Below are 17,882 nucleotides of genomic sequence, written 5' to 3'. Positions count from 1 at the left end.
TGTATCCAAGAGTCAGTTTGTTCGCTTAAGGCGAAACTGAACCCTGAAGAGAGGGATTACCTAGAGCCTCAATCCTTAAAGGGAAATTTCTAGTAAAAGGGTATACGACCACCGATTTTTAGATGAACTGATAAAAAAGGTAGATAGTTTGGAAAGGGCCACTATACTGAAAGGTAGGGGAAAAAAAACAAAATGCCGAAATTGCTCACAACTTTTCTATGATTACTACAGATTCACAACAACATTATGATATTAGATTGTGAATAAGCATTGGGAAGGGCTCAAGAATGATAAAATTCTGGGCCCGGTGCTGCCTGAACGTCCGCAGCTAATCTTTACCACCCTTGAAATCTTTACCACCCTTGAAACTTCAAGTGGCTCCGAACATCCTGGATGCACCCAACAGGGTCTCTTTTTTTTCAAAACTCTAAGGGCTTTTTTCCTTGCCGGAAATGTGCTGTTTGCGACATTAATAAAAACAAAGCTAGAAAAATCTGCCAATTTTTAAATCCCATATTACAGCTAGAGTATATGATGTTAACACTTTTATAACCTGTACATCAAAAAAATGTGGTATTTTTGATTTGTCCATGCGGCCTACAATATGTAGGCCGCACAATGAGAGCCATGAATGTTAGGTTTAAAGAACACCTGGCAAATATCTGAAAAGGGTTTCCTAAACATACTGTCTCTCGACATTATTTGGAATGTCATAACAAAAACCCAGCAGGGACTACTGTCATAGCCATAGATAGATTTACACCACATTGGCGAGGAAGTCTGACTAGAGAAATCTCACGTTTAGAAACTCGCTGGATCTATGACCTCAAATGTTACACACCCTATGGGTTGAATGTCGATTGGGATGTGAATAGCTTTATTAATAATTACTAAACTAGTCAGACATGTAATGTTTCATACTAGAATTTTTTAGTCTCGCCACTACGTAGCACTGCTATTATCACTGTGTTTCTAGTGCTTTTGAACAGTTTTAATAATTAAATAGGTATTTAGATATATTAGCTTTGTTTTATCATTAGCACTATATATCTGAGTTAGTTCTTCTGATACTAAATGGCCCTTTCACTAATTAATGGTTATTATAGTTGTATTAGATGGTGGTCGCTGTAGGTGGCCTCCAATATTAAAAATATCCACCTACATCGACTTAACCAAAATTATTTTGTTTACATCTATGTTTGTATATTTTTTATCATCATTGCTAGTTGGTGTTGTGACAGTGAATTGTAATCTTCCACCACCATTGAGTGCTGATCACCGTAAGAAATGTGCGCTTACCAGAGGGCAAGCAAAATACAGCTTGCGGCTAAACATCCAGCCAGGGCCTTTGCTATGGAGATCCGTGATGGATACCTCAGAACCACGCATCGGGACTCAATGGAGCCGTCAATCCGCTATGCTGAATGGAATCTCCGAGATGGGTACCAGGTAATGGCCGAGAATACAAAAACTGAGCTTCCCATAGTGTAATACCATTAAAAGAGGTTTATTTGTAAAAGATAAAGGTTGCACTTACAATCCGCTTGAATAAAAACAGCATGAATAGCCAGCCGTCATGCGAGTGCCCGTTCGCTCAGAAAGTCCAACGCGATGACATCAGCACCTCCTGTCCGCCCGACGTACGTTTCGTCATAAATTGACGTCGTCTGGTTCGTAATAACTTACATCGTCCAGGGGCCCTGTTTAGCGCAGTTTTTTTTTATCCTTTTTCCATATTCCTGGGATGCGCGTCATTGGTTGCTGAATTACGCCGGATTCTGTTAGTGGAGCGCAGACGTGGTGTGCGCTGCGCTCCACACACTTCATTTCTGATGGACGTGTCTTCCCGGCGGCTGGCTCTTCCGAGATAGACGTCATTGGATGCTAGGATTTAAGGGCGTGCTAGTATCAATTAGCCACACCTCTGACAAAATCCGGTTGGATGAAACATGTCAGACGGGCTGACACTAACACGCTGAGCAGTTCCGGCACTGTGATTGGCCTGAGCACGATGACGTCATTTGCGGGAGCCACCGGTAATGGCACAGAAGCTGAAGAAACGGCACGAGCAAGCCGTTTCTTCAGTGCGCATGTGCCGATGACATCAGCACATGCTGATACAGTGAGTTTTTAGGAGATCTTCACGGTACCTACAGGTAAGCCTTTTTATAGGTTTACCTGTAGGTAAAAGTGGTGTGTAAGGGTTTACAACCACCTTAACGTAAACTAAATATACACTTATTGGGATTTTTTTTTTTTTTTTTTACTAAAGACATTTAGCAGAATACATTTTGGCCTAAATTTATGACAAAATTTGATTTCTTTATTTATTTATTTTTTTAATTTTCCATTGGATATTGTTTAACCGCAGAGGTGATCAAATACCACCAAAATAAAGCTCTATTTGTGGGGAAAAAATGAATATACATTTTATTTGGGTACAGCGTCGCACAACAGCGCAATTGTCAGTTAAAGTAACATAGTGCCGTATTGCAAAAAATGGCCTGGTCATGAAGTAGGGGGGGGTTAAACCTTTTGGGGCTGAAGTGGTTACATTTTTGGTACAGCGTTGCATGACTGAGCAACTGCCAGTTAAAGTAGCGCAGTACTGAATATCACAAAAAAAGTCCTACCTGTATATGGCTACTACTTGGAATGAGCATATTTAGTATATTCTTTTCTTAATTCGCATGCCTTTTTATTTGTTTTTCATTACATTTAGGGCCAAATTACACCAGCAGGCATGCATTATGTTCTGTATAACGTGTGACCACTAGTGTGTGTTGTGTAGGGTCGGTGCATGGTTACAACGTCTTGCATGGTTTGCAAAATGACATTCCACTCAACTTTATGTAATGCACTGAGTTGCGATGTAATGTAGTTTGTCACAGCACTTTGCTAAGTGTAAATATGCAACATTTTTTTTTCAGCGTATTGATGTGAACTGAAGCAATAGGACATAAGGCAAGTTGCCTCGTCTATGCGTTGGGAATGCTCTAGGCATATTTTGTGAATGGACCACTTACATGCTGTCATGAAAAGTGACAGTGGCTTGGACAAACTATTAGGGCTCGTTGACACGTGCTTTGATCTCTGAAAAGCGATTTGGGTTCAGATCGCTCCACAGAGAGCATTTGACAGGTGGTGGGGAGGCATTATATTGACACCTGCTTTAACCCTTTGAACCCCACACTATCAACAGTGTGCATGAAGAACGGCTCCATTTACTTGAAGGGATTGCGCTCAACAGGCACCGTGGCTGCCATAAGCAATGGGGTAAAATTCCTACCGCGTCCAAGAAGCAAAGCATCACAGGCACAGCATGTGTACACCAGTGGCGGCCCATCCACTTACCCCATCTAGGTGGTGGGCTGCAGCTCTGGTGTCCTCTCAGTCTCCTCTTGCAGCTCCGGTATCCTCAAGCGTGGCGGGCTGTGGATCCTCTGTCTCCTCTCTACTCCTGCAGCTCTGGTGTCCTCCAGCATGGTGCAAGGTCGCGGGTGGTGGGCTGCAGCCTGTGGCTCCTCTCCGTCTCCTCCTGTGGCTCCGGTGTCCTCCAGCACGGGTGGGGGGTGTTTTTTTGAAGCACGAGATTGGAGCCAGAGGCTGTAATAGGCTTCAAAAAAGGGTGGGCTCAGGGCGCAGAGCACTACGCCCCGATCCCACCCAGTTGTGTGCCGATAGCGAATAAAAATTTGCTATTTTCACACAATCTCCTCCCCGCCAATCAGGATTGATTGACCAAAACATCAGGCGATCCCTATTGGATGCCTAGCGCCTAGGACGAGAGGAGAGGAGACACTGAGGACACCGGAGCTGCTGCCCACCACCCCGCCATGCTGGAGGACACCGGAGCCGCAGCCCCGCACCATCTGCCATGCTGGAGGACACCGGAGCCGCAGGAGGAGACAGAGAGGAGCCTTAGCCTGCCACCCGCCACCTTGCACCATGCTGGAGGACAACGGAGCCGCAGGAGTAGAGAGGAGACGGAGAGGAGCCACAGCCCACCACCGTCTGCCATGCTTGAGGATACCGGAGCTGCAGGAGGAGAGGGGAGACTGAGAGGACACCGGAGCCGCAGCCTGCCACCTAGATGGGGTAAGTGCAGGACCGACTGGCAGACGGGGAGGGGGGTTTTGCCGCCATTCGCCCGGGGGGGTGGTGGTTGGTTGCTGCCCCCCTCACCCCAAAAAAAAACACCAGCCACAAACCCTTGGCTGCCACTCGGTTTGAACGAGCCCTTACAATCAGGGCTTACATCCTTCTTTTTTTTTTTCTTTCTTTCCAGTATGGGCAAGTTGACAGTATCTCTATGGTTGACAGTTGCATTCATCATAGACAAGTATTGCCTCTGTTGCACTTGTACACAATGAGCCTCATTAATTTATGGTCTACCTCAACACTTCCCCACGTTCCCCAGTGTCCATTAAAAATATTTTTTAACATGGGTTTAACGGAAGACCGAAGGCATGTATGCCTTCCATGAGCCTGAAATTGCGGTCAGATTGGTAGAAATATAATGTACTGTACATGCAACACCGTAAATAAAATAATAAAAAATATAAAAGTAAATAAATGTATTGAATTCAATTTTTTTACCATCAGCCCGGGGCCCTTCATGAAATTTGCCCCTACATGAATGGATGATAATTGATGCACTTAATCAAAAGCAGAAGCATGTATGATTTATGCAGAGTTACATAGAGTACAATTTTTAGTCTTCACATCTGACCAGTTTTCGCATTGCTGTAACAGTGGCATTTTCTGTTTTCAGTGTGTATTTGCTCACGCTTGACTACCCAACAAGGTCTGTAATCTGCTTCATTATCTGACTCGTCTTCTATATTTGGAGGAAATTTCAGGGGAGGAAGGCCCAATGTCAGTCTGCCATCTGCTCAGCAAGTCTAAGCAACATATTGACATTCATTTCCTCTGCAGCATCAAGCGTATCTTGTCTGCACAAAAATGATTTTCTTGGCCTTGCTTCTCTGAACCTTTGGATGGTATGAGATCTGTGGTACAGACTTGGGATCTGAGTGGAATATTTTCTTTGTGATAAGTTGGTCGGCGGCCATGGCCTTGTCTCGTATAAAAAAAATATATTGCGTGCGGTGTGGAGCCAATGTCAACCTGCATCAATGGATTGAACACTTCAATAGAAATGTATAGTGAGGGTGAGAGGAAGCCAAGTGCTTTAGTAATAGTAGACTTATAAAATAACTGAACTCTTTTAAATGTTGAAGACGTGCAAGGATGCAGCATTTGAAAACCTTAAAAAATGCATCTGTGCCGGGCCCTTCTGCTCCAATTTTCCAACGGACACTACAGCCTGCTTTATTCATTTGTTACAGGGATTTATGTAATGCTCACAATTTTATACAGTGTTTTACATATTGTACATTCACATCAGTCCCTGCCCTCGAGGAGTTTACAATCTAAGGTCTCTATCTTCATACATACACATACTAGGGCCAACATACAGAGATTCCTATTAACCGACCAGCATTTCTTTGGACTGATATGAATGTACGGTTGGCGTATCCAATGGAAACCCATGCAAGCACAACACCAGAAAACTCCAGGCAGTGTCCTGACCAGGACTTGAATCAGTGACCCAACTAAGCTACTGTGCTGCCCTGGTTAAGACCTGTGCAGCTATTGCATGCAAGGAGTAGCCATATGCGGAAACCAAGATACACAATCTAGCCTGTCTGGATGTGGGACGCTTAGGTACATGATTACTGCCTACAAGGGAGCAGGATCTATTAATGAAGTCTGCTCATGGTGCTCAGGTGCAGCTCAGCTTGTTTGAACATTTCACATTGGTCCAATAGGGAGGCATATTGAACAGTAAGAGGAAACCTGACAAGTGAGGGCACAGGCATTGTTACAGCCCTGGCTATTGGCAGAGCAAAGTGCCTCAATGCATGTTGGGTGACTGTATAAAATGCCAAGGGCCCATGTATTCAGGATCTTTAGCTGGAGAGCGGGGTCCCGGAGGGATGGGGCGGCCGCCCCTCCTCTGCAGAAGCTGCCATGCGGCCTCAGTTGGTCGAACTGAGGGCCTGAAAGTTAGAGAGGAGCTGAACCCAGAGGTCCTGCAAAGCTGACTGGAAGGGAGACACCAGCAAGGATCTGATTCTGCCTACCTTGAGTACAGATCTGTGTCATGGGGCCTGTCCTGAGAGGGCCATCCCTTCAGCTAGAAGAGTCAGAGGATGGGTGTCAGTCGAGGGGATGCTAGAGAGTGTCCTGAAGATAAAGTGGTTGCATCAAGTCTACTGCTAAAGAGAGCAAGAAGACTTCATTCTTCCATAGAAGTGGCAGTATGGTAAAAGCAGAATGTCTGCTTCCACAAGTAATCTGGTGAGGCCAAGTGAGAGTTGTCCTTGTTTACTGTGAGTAGTTAATTTGGAGTATCCCACTATTCCCTTCTCCCATCCAAGTTCAACAATAAATATTAAAAAAAACAGATACCCTGGACTGTTTGAGTGACGAGCAAACGGGAGTAAAAGGGGGATAACCCCTAGCAACTGTCTGCAGGTAATCAGAGGGAGGCCTAAGAAGTCAGCACACAACAACCCCTACGGGGACAGTGCCACACAAAAATGCAGATCAGAATTATCTGAAGTCCTTATGTGATTACCTGTTCAAAGTAAGTGATTGAAAGTATTGAAGTCAGTGGGTTAGCATGTCAGCCAGGCAACATATATTTAAAGGAGAGGTGTCCTACAGAAGTGGTGATGGAGGGCTCAGAGGGAGGGGGATACCGGCTTTCAACACTTTTATGGAAGGCGGCTTGTAGAGAGACAAATTAGGAATAGCTGACGGCAGCAGAGGTAATTATTTAGAGCTGGGGTTTATTGTCCTTCAGACTTTAGGGGAGCCGAACTGTGGTCACCGGGAATACAAAATGTCCCAGGATCGGTGAGCGTAAGCAATGCCCCATAATTGGGAGGAATTGTGCCCCATCATTGGTGTCATTGGGAGGAATAGTGCCCCATTATTGGTGTCAGTGGAAGGAATAGTGCCCCATCCTTGGTGTCATTGGGAGGAATTATGCCCCATCATTGTTGTCATTAATAGGAATTGTGTCCCATCGTTGGTGCCTCAATGGCCAGATAAAAGCAAGCAAAGGGCCACAGTTCGGAGACCACTGATTTAAAGCCTTTGCTTGAGGGAGCAAAACGTTTGCAAGCAGTGTTTGTCTGGAGCCCGTTCCAGGCTTTTTATGGTACAAAAAGGTATACTTACTTTAATGTTCTTTTTAGCATTGTTGTAACAAATGGCATTGGTCCTATTCACCAAAGAGTCTAGGGCAGCCTTTCTCAACCTTTCTACCCCAAGGAACCCTTGACATAATTTGAAGTTCTTGAGAAACATCCTGCTAAAATCAACTCATCGGGGGGGAAAGTGGGGAAAAATGCCACTTACGTTGGTGGCCAATAGAAAGAAAGCCTCGTTACAATGGTGATCAGAATGCCATCTTTGCAGACAGGTTGATAAGATCATTTTTGTTATGCAAATGGCTCTACTAAGTGGTGTTGGCTCTGGAACTTTACAGGCACCATAAAATGGAAGGTCAATCAGCCACAGCTTAAGGAACCCCTTGGAATTTTTGGAGGAACCCCAGGGTTCTATGGACCCATGTTAAAAATGGCTGGTCTAGGGACAGACTGTTTTTTGTTTTTTTACCGCAACCAGATTCTCATTTTTCCTATTATGGTAAAGAAATATTTTGGTTGATCTGGTTTACCAGGAATCATTCTTTTTTTTTTTTTAGACACTTGGGGTGTACACGCTCTGTACTATACCGTAGCCATGTTTGACCCCCGAAATCCAATTTGATTGACTAGTGTCAACCACACTCCACACCACAGTCTGGTTGATGAGAGGAGCTTTGGCATGGTTCAGCTGAACTTGGCAAAGGGATCACTTTGGTCTATGGCAAAGTTGATAACGTAATCATGCTCTGGCCTGGCACAATATAAGCAAAGGCCAAGGAGGAAGTGGGGACATTCGTGCTTGGGCATGGTACAAGACAATTGTACCTAGTATAAGTACGCCATAAGATATTTAAGGTCTATGCACATTAGAAGCAGAAACCTGAAGCTAGAATCTGGCCGAAAAAGTGGCAGAAAAAATGCTCTTTGTGGCTTGTGTTGCACAAGAGTTTAGGAGAGTTTACGGACATTTGCTTTTATAAGAGTCTTTCTCCCAAAACATTTCCCTGTGCTCATTTTTTAATGTGCACTTGAAAAACATTGAACGCTCCTAAACGGCGCATTTTATGCACGTTTGGGCGTTTAGCGATTTCTTCTACCTGAAAACTCCACTCGAAAATGCACTTTTTTTTTTCTGCTTCTCCTCTTGAAATAGCCCTAATCTTGCATGGACACATACTGTACTGTAGAATAACATTGAGCTGCTTTTTACAGGCAGGGGGAAAAACAAAAAACTCTTGTAGAAGCTGCATTTTTTTTTAAGCCCATTGTGCATGGACCCTTTAAAGCTTTTTTTGCTTTTTTTTTTTTTTTTTTTTTTTTTTATCCTAGTGTAAGTGGTTGACGTTTGTTAGACATTTTATGTTGTTATTTTTGTCATGTTTTTTCTTTTTTCTTCCCCCTCTTCCAGTTGTTTTTCCGCCAAGCCTCATATGCTTTGGCCTGTGTGATTGCATTACCATAAAGCTCGCTCACTCCTGTGAAATGATGATTTCACTTGCAGAGTGTTAATGACAGCGGCCTCCCTTTGATCTGTCATTCGGTATGTGGCTGCTTCCTTCTGTCACACGCTGCTGCTTGGTGTCTTAATACGTCTCTTGTTAGAGCTTTGATTTGCTGCTGTGTCAAAGAGCGGCTCACAACCAGACAACGCCACATGCTGATATACACAGGCAGACACTCCCTACCTTCACAATGAATAGAAACTTTGTGGCCGGGGGCTTTTTATCCCCCCTGAGGACCAACAACATTTTCCCTGACGTAGCCAGACTCCTATGTTTGCAGGAAACTTATGATTAGTACACACCCCTATTATTTTACGTTAATATAATTAATCGCCTGTTACTAGGGTTGCCACCTTTTCTCCAAGCCAAACCCGAACACTTTATCGGCACCGGGCACATTTTTTGTGCAGCGTACGCTATAGGATTATAAAAGACCTGGGTCACCTCTGGGGGCCCCAAGGAGAGTGGTAATGCAGCGCACTGTGGTGACTAAACTGCTCCTGCTAACATCATCACCCACCGTCCCCCCCCCAGTGATGTCGAACCTGCCCCCAGACAGCCACCTTCAGCTCCCAGATGGCAACAGATTTTTGTCTATCTCAGCTACTGTGGGAGCCACAGTCCAGTCTGAATAATGTGTCTGGGTTTCAGGCAAACTAAAACCCAGACACCTGATTCCAAACCTGAACTGTTTGGGTGGATCCTGGACAGGTGACAACCCTACCTGTTACTGTTGGTAGTCTAAGATATTCCATGCATGATCAACGGGGATAGTTTTATCAGTGTAGAAAAATGTTGTTACATGTTTAAAGCCGAGTTTTTTAACCAGGTTTCCATGAAACCAGGGGCATACGCACAGTGGTCACAATTGCGACCCAGCCCAATGCTCCAGGGGGGCCCTGTGCAGCCCCCTGTACATCTGGATAGGTGGGACTGCATGTTGGAGGAACCGATCACCTCCATTTTCACCCTGCAGCCTTTCAGCGGCTGCAGGAGGAAAATGGAGGGGGTCAGTTCCCCTACATGCCGCCCTGCCTATCCACCTCCTAATGTGATTGGGCCCCCCTCTCATCCCCCACAGTGCTGCCGGGTTCAACCCTCCCTGCTCCCACCGGCTGCTCCAGGGATCTGTCGAGATGGAGAATGGGGAAGGGGCCGGTAAATGTGTTATTTACCTGCCCCTTCCTTGACCTAATGAAAGAGTCAGTGATCCCTACCAATCACTGACTCTGCTCTGTACTGAAACTGTGTTTTACTATGCTTCAGTTTATTAATGGACAGGAAGCTTTGTACTGAGCTGTTTCTGCCCATTCATTCTCTGCAGCTGAGGCTGCAGAGATGGAGGTTGAGGGCTGTGCCCTCAATCTCCTTTCTCTGTCTCAAAGGTGAAACATCAAAGGTCTGTTTTAGACCCCTGACACAGTCCCCCAATGGGACTCCTAAAAAATACAATTATAAAAATAATTAAATATAAGAAAATGACAAAAAAGAACTGACACCACTGGCGGAACTACCAGGGTCACAAAGGTCGTGCCGTGGGGGGTCCCCCGGCCAGGGGGGCTCTTTATGGGTTTTTGCACTGGGGCCCTGAAGGTTCAAGTTATGCTTCTGCCTCCAAAGGTTACTAGGGGTTCCTTGAGCTATTTCTGCCTCTCAGATACATTTCCACTGACACTATTGATCTTTTTTAGCTATCTGTAAGGAGGTAATTCTTCCCAATGAGCACAAGTGTAAGGAGCATTCTTCTCACTGACCATCACACTAATGTATCACGAGTTGTAGATATAGTAATTTTAAGCAGGGCTCCCCTTAGACCTGAAAGTTCTTTCCCCTGTGTTGAAAAGGTTGAGAGAGGCTGTGTTTAAGGAACTCCATCTGGATCTGCCCACTAAAGTGGGCCATTCTTTCCACTGACCCCTGATAAATTTTAAACAGGGGCTCCTTTTGGGGTAAAAAGGTTTGAGAGAGGCTGGTTTAGACCCTCAAAGGGGGTAATGAGTGAGAACGCAGTGTTTGTTTTCAGTGGTCGGACAAAAGAGGCATGGATTCACAAAAGAAAATTACAGGTTTAGAACCGTCTCCTACTAATATAACTGAGTGTTTCCGTACAGTTCACCATGTACAATGGCTGAACTGATCAGCACTGCACTTGATGTGGTTTTTGGCATGGAGGTCAAATGTGGTCAGCTGACAGAATAAACCCTTATTAACTTTATTAATACTCTTATTCTAATAGCTAGTCATGCTGTCTTTTAATATTGTATACTATTGTATTGCACATAATGACCATGCCCAGGATCTTTATAAATTGTCTGCACTCATGATCATTTTAACTGAAGGACACTAATGTTTGTCTGCCAAGAACTGTTGTTTCTATCCTTGAAATGTTTGTCCTGTAATCATGGTTAGTAACCTTGATTAAGGATTCAAGTTATTTCAGTAAAGCAGCAAAGATGTGAAAAACGCAGAAGCTCAAAGCAGCTATCAGAAATCCTGGTTCACTGAACTTACAGTATCAGAAATCTAGTTGCATATGATCACTTTTTAGATTTTTTTATTTTTTATTGTCCAACAAGCAAAATCCATGTGTGTCCATACCATAGATAACATTTAGAGAAAACGAATTCAGTACAGTTAGCTTTAATTGGAGTTTCATGTAACCCCTTGCTGCAAGGCTAGCCTGTATGCCCAAGAGTGGACCAATGATGCTACAGTGGAGAGACCTGGTACTAAGAACCACAGAACACAGACAGCCCAGCATATTCATTATCTTGATTTCAAGACCATTCTCAAGATGAGGGTACAGGCAACTATAGATGTCTACTCAGTAGGCCAAAGGCTGAAGATAAATGCCAGGATTGAAATTGGCACTGCTGAGCAGGATGCAGTTTACCTTTTTGTATAGGCTTAAGGTGGTTTTCCACCTACATAGAAAAACGTTTTGACCTTTGAACAGAGCATCCTGAGTATTTTTGAAGTTACCAGTCCTTGAATCTCAGCTTTCTTTGGTTGCCTTTGGGGTGGACTACAGCTACAAATCAGAGCCTGCACTGCAAACAAATGGGATTCTGAAGCCAAAGAAGTAGCACTGCTGGGCCCTGAGAGCATTGGAGCTGCTTGGTAGCACTGATGAAATGTCTTATCAGTGGGGGCTCCATATGGGGTGGCATGTGTGCCAGATTCACCCCTTCCTCCACACCCAGGCACTGATATGATCTACAATACTGTTAAACTCTTTTGATTTTGGTTAACCAAATCATCTTAAAAGAAAGGTTGGAGTAGATCACCTAACGTGCTTCTTTTGGGGTTATTCTTCTTACCCAGAGCTACTCACGGCCGCACACTATTGGTCCTGGGTAGATATCAAATTCTTAGATAACATTATTAAGGATGGCCATCTGGACACGTTCTCACCTACAAGAGGCTTTTAGATTTCCCCACAGTCCAATTTCAGAACCTCCAATTCTCCCAATGCGATTCAAGCATAGTTTGAATCCACAGGATTGGCTCTTGTTCAACCCACTCTAAAAAATCTTCTCCGACAGAAGGAATCCACTAAGCTTATCTCCACATATTACGCCACTCTTATGACTGCCAAAACCTCTATATTTCACTAAAGCCAAAAAAATTGGCAATTACTGATACTCTGTCCATGGATGACTGTATGGAATTTGAGGAACATTACATAAACTCTTTACTCTCCGCCAAGGATAAAATTCATGCAAGTTACATTTTGCAAATATATGACAAACCCGTGACGCTTCATAAACTAGGCTTCAAACTCTGTTTTGTTTTTGTTTGTTCCATTCCTTCTAGAGTGAATTGCAGTGACCCAACATTCTAAGCGTATCCTCAGGAATTTAGAATTATTTTTTTATGCCAAAAAAATATAGACTTTTTCACTAGTTTGAAGGAATCCCTCGCCTCGAAGCCTGAGCACGTGGAAAATACTCATTGACCAAATCTTACCCCTATGTGGAATCGCTTATAAAAAAAAGAGGTCACTCACAACTTTGGGGCTGCTGGTTAAGCATCTACCTCCATGATTCCTGGTGTAACTTAGACCAACTTGCGTACTTCAGTACATGTGTTCCTCCTCTTTGGCCTCTGCCAGCCATCCCAGTGGTGGTTCTTTTTATCCAGTATTGTATTTGCAAACCTGTGATTATAACAAGTGCTGTATCACTGCTTGTAATGTATGATAATGAAAGACAACAGTGGGTTCTATGATTTTATTAGCTTATTATTCAATAAGAAAGCATCTTAAAACAAAGCATCCCACAATGCAAGGACAGTTTTCCACATTTTGAATATATTTTATAACTAATTTATGAATGCACTTAACAGAAACCTAATAAAGCTACCAGTAAAAATTGCTTCCAGTAAAGACTAAGTCAAAGGGGACATGTAAACTGAAGCGGAAAGGGCTCAGCCTGCTATTGTTGCTTGTTGTTATTACTCTGTGTTACTTCCAGTGACAAGTCGTACAGCTGTGAACACTTTACCTATGGTATCAATGTTCTAGCTATCACTTTAGGCAGCACAATGGGAGATATGGTGCTATATATATATATATATATATATATATATATATATATATATATATATATATATATATATATATATATATATATATATATATATATATATTGAGAGAAGCCAAAGCTGTGATTTCAGATCCTTTTAAAATAGACCCATTACCTACCCACACACAGCTTAAACTTGTGTGGGAAAAAAATTTAAATAATAGTCAATGAAACCAAATAACAAAAATTTTAATATGTTGCAACTCAACAATCCTTAGATATGGTGACGGCATTGGTTTTTCTTTTCTCATGTCTTTTTTTTGTTCTTTATTTTCAACTGGTGATTCTGCCAGTAACGCACTTTCTGTCTTAGGATGACAACGCTCACTTACTGTGCTTTATCTATGGAGCAGCAGTGTTGTCACCCTATGTGAAGACGCGTGTTAAACACTTTCCCTCTTCGAATCTCCATAACATGGGGTGGGGTGCTCTGTAGCCCATACAAAAAAGCAATAAAAACCACATTGGATGGAGCTACCATGTCTGACTGGTAAGCTACAATAAATTTGTAGCACCCTCTATTTAGGTAGGTGCTGGAGTGATGATTTTCAGGCAGAGTAGGTAAATTTAGGCAGACCTAGCTGATTGCTAGGCCTGTTTGTTTTCATTCTGGGCTGAGAGTGGCTCAGGGTAGCAGTTGGTGACTCACAGGCAGCGTCGCTGACACCTCCCTCTTCTTTCTAGAGCTTGCTAGAAAGATCTAGAAGGAGAGGAGAGGTGGAGCTGTCTAGGGGGTTTTGGGGAGCTCTGACCAATCCCCAACTTGGATTGGCAGGGGGCAGGCCTCCTTAAGTACCTGGGCTCAGCCCAGCTGGGGAGGAGTTGTCTGGTGGGAGAGCTGAAGTGAGAGAGTGTGGAAGCTGTCGGGGGGCCCACGGGGAGCTCCCCAGTCTAAGGGGGGGGGAGACCCTGGGTTGGGGCTCGGTGCATCCAGGAGGAGTGAGAAGATCCTGGTAGGAGAGGCACATGAGCGAGCACGTAGAGAACACTTGTAAGAGTCTCCAGGGAGGACTACTGGTCGCAGCCGGGAGGTCTGGTGAGTGAGCACAGTTGGGAGGACTGGGGAGGCATGCCTGAGAGAACTGGGAGATTGCAGTTTGAGATGGGTGCAGAACCAGAAGAGACGACTTGGGAAGGGCAGTGGAGAGGTCCTTGCAGCCAGGCTGGCTGGCAGGACCTGAAGAAAGCTGTTTGGGAGTGCTCGCTGAAAAGAGGATAGCTAGCACCTGAACTATTTCTACACCACAGGTCCCTGCCCGCAAAAGGCAGTTCATTGAGGCCTAGCTGAAGCAGTATCAGGCCTACCCATGCAGTGCTAGCTAGTCCGGAGGAGTAACAGTCTGCAGCAAGGGAAGTGCTGGAGGAGAAACGGTGTGCAGCAAGTGTTTGTGCTGAGGAGTAGATAGAAGTGTATATACTGGAGTGTATATATTTGAAGTCCCAAGCAAGTTTGCAATGAATATCTCTGGGCATCCCAGAATTCCCAATTTCCCATACAAGTTTAATCACCTCAAATAAAAAAAAAAAAAAACCAAAGCTATGGACTGTTCTATGTCTCTGAGTGACTGAGAAATGGATGTCTGGCTGGGCAGGGTGACAGGTCAGCCCCTACGGGGTCATGGCTACATACTGGTTTTCTGTAGGCACTAGCAAGAAGGTTTTCATGTAAAAGTTGACCCTTCAGAATCAGTCTTTCTCAACTAGGGTTCCTCCCAGATGTTCCTAGGTGTTCCTTGAGCAATGAGCAGTTTCTGCCCCTCAGATGAGTAACGATTCTCAGCAATGATATTTAGCTATCTGTATGGGGGGGAGAAGGGGAAGGATCTTCCCGATGACCACAAATGTAAGAAGCTAAGTGACCATCACACTAATGTACTGTGAACCTTTTGATATAGTGATCATGATCAGGGGTTCCCTAAGCCCTGGAACTTATTTAAGTGGATTCCTCTGTTGAAAAGTTGGAGAAAGGCTGGTTTAGATGTTGGTTTGTGGAAAACTGCATGAATATTTTATGTTTTAAAGCTAGGCTTTCCTACTGTGGAGGTCTTAATTTAATTCATTTTCTTGTACTATGTTTTGTTTCTTTGTTTTTTACCATGTTAAAGCTAATCTTTTTTTTGTTTTTTTTTCATTTTCTTACAGAAATCCTAAAGCAGATAATCAAAGAATATACAAAAAGATCAATAATGATGCTTCCCTGAGGATACAAAATTTGTCAGTTCTGGTGAAACAAATCAAATCGTACTATGAGGTAAAAAAAAAAAAAACTTATGAAACTGATAAACCTTTAAATTGAAGTTCTTTGCGTAGGCAATGCTGTGGTGTGAACTGAACTACTAGAATTCAAGGCAGATAGCCTTGTCTAACTATTGGAGCAGACTGCCCAACGTATATGGTGTCAATGAACCCTTACTGTGAATGAGGCCCAGTGTTGGAAGCACTGGAAACTGTAGAGAGCTGGCAATTGGATCCAAGTTTAGAGTTTGGCAAACCTGGCATGAGCTTGGGTGGCACAATGCAGATAGTGTTGCAGATCATCTGTAATTTCTTGGGCTTCGGTATCCCCATATTTCTGTCTTCCGGTTTAGTCGGATAAATGCAAATGCACTGCTTTTAGCGAAAGCTGCTCATTTGTATGAAGCTTTCTCTTTTTTACATTTTTGTCACTTTTCAAATATGAGAAAGTCCATAAAGACACGGATGAGCATATTTGTGGTGGAAGAACTTGACTGGCCTGCACAGAGTCCTGGCCTCAACCCGATAGAACCCAATAGAACACCTTTGGGATGAATTAGAGAGGAGACTGCGAGCCAGGCCTTCTCTTCAACATCAGTGCCTGACCTGACAAATGTGCTTCTGGAAAAATGGTCAAACATTCCCATAGACACACTCCTAAACCTTGTGTGCAGCCTTCCTTGAAGAGTTGAAGCTGTTATAGCTGCAAAGGGTGGGCCAACTCAATACTGAACCCTACGGACTAAGACTGGGATGCCATTAATGTTCATGTGCGTGTAAAGGCAGGCGTCCCAATACTTTCGGTAATCTAGTGTACATAAAGACATAGCTGCACAGGGTGACAAGGAATTGTCATTGGGCAAAATAGCATTGTCACCCTGTGGGAGAACATGGACTGGCAGGATCACTAAATATTTATGTATTGAAGGAAGCCGCTGTCCTTAACTGCTTGCCGACCAGCGCATGACGATGTACGTCGGCACAATGGCACGGCTGCGCAAATGGGCGTACTTGTACGTCCCCTTTTAAGACGCGGCTTAGTGGACGCCCGCTGCATACTCCGTGAGCGTGCTTGTTGGTCCCGCGGACTCGATGTCCGCCGTATTCTACACTGTTGGGTACCCTCACCCGCAATGGCGGCGGCAGCAGCACCCGACAACTGATGGAAACATCAGCTGCGGTGCCGACAGCGCTGGACTCCAGGACAGGTAAGTGACCAATTGTTAAAAGCCAGCAGCTGCAGTATGTATAGCTGCTGGCTTTTAATTTTTTTTTGTTTGGGTGAAACACCGCTTTTAACCCCTTGATCGCCACCTAGTGTTTAACCCCTTCCCTGTCAGTGTCATTTACACTGTAATCAGTGCATTTTTATAGTACTGATCGCTGTATAAATGTCACTGGTCCCAAAATAAGTGTCAAAAGTGTCCAATGTCTCCGCCGCAATGTCGTAGTCAAGATAAAAATCGCAGATCGCCACCATTGCTAAAAAAAGAAAAAAAATTAATAATCAAAATGCCATAAATCTCCTATTTTTTAGATGCTATAACTTTTGTGCAAACCAAACAATATACGCGTATTGTGATATTTTTTTTTATTTTTTTTTTTTTTTACCAAAAATATATAGAATACATATCGGCCTAAACTTTGGAAGAAATTTCGGGGTTTTTTTATACATTTTTGGAGGATATTTATTTTAGCAAAAAATAAAAAATATTGCATGTTTTTTTTCATAATTGTCACTCTTTTTTTGTTTATAGCGAAAAAAAATAAAAACCGCAGAGGCGATCAAATACCACCAAAAGAAAGCTCTACTTGTGGGAAAAAAAGGACGTCAATTTTGTTTGGGTGCAACGTCGCACGACCACGCAATTGTCAGTTAAAGCAAAGAAGTGCCATATCGCAAAAAGTGCTCTGGTCAGGAAGGGGGTAAATTCTTCCGGGGCTGAAGTGGTTAAAGTGGAGTTCCAACCAAAAGTGGAAGTTCCGCTTTAAGCACTTGTGGGTGGAGCCTGTTTGGCCCCTCCCACAGTTCTGCTCTCTGCACAGGCTCTGTACAGCAAAGTGATGATACCAACCGCTATTTAATATAATAACTGGGTTTGCAAAGACATTCGGTGCACACAAAGTAAATTTATATCCTTAAAGGCTATTGAAGGAGATATTTAAATTAAAATGTTCTTCCCTGGAGTTCAACTTTTAAATGTTGAAGCTTCTCATCAAGCACACTTGTGTAGTGTAAAAATCCCAACCATCAGCTGTAAATGGGGTGACTCAGGGGACGGATCACACTTCTACCCACAAAGAAGAGTTATGATGAAGGGAAGACTCATTAA

General features: G+C 43.7%; 1 protein-coding gene across 8 annotated transcripts in view; it reads left to right on the top strand.

The window, feature by feature from the left end:
* CCDC88A (coiled-coil domain containing 88A) overlaps positions 1–17,882 on the top strand; it is a 265,646-nt gene that overhangs the window by 59,645 nt on the left and 188,119 nt on the right. For all 8 annotated transcript variants that reach the window (XM_073628603.1, XM_073628602.1, XM_073628598.1 and 5 more), the window contains exon 3: positions 15,457–15,565. In XM_073628603.1, the coding sequence (XP_073484704.1) occupies positions 15,457–15,565 (109 nt within the window). The remainder of the gene's footprint in view (positions 1–15,456; positions 15,566–17,882) is intronic.

Source organism: Aquarana catesbeiana, linkage group LG04 (genome assembly GCF_042186555.1).
Source record: "Aquarana catesbeiana isolate 2022-GZ linkage group LG04, ASM4218655v1, whole genome shotgun sequence".
Classification (NCBI taxonomy): Eukaryota; Metazoa; Chordata; class Amphibia; order Anura; family Ranidae; genus Aquarana; species Aquarana catesbeiana.
The sequence above is the reverse complement of the archived record's forward strand: the minus strand, read 5'-3'. Positions and strand labels throughout refer to the sequence as shown.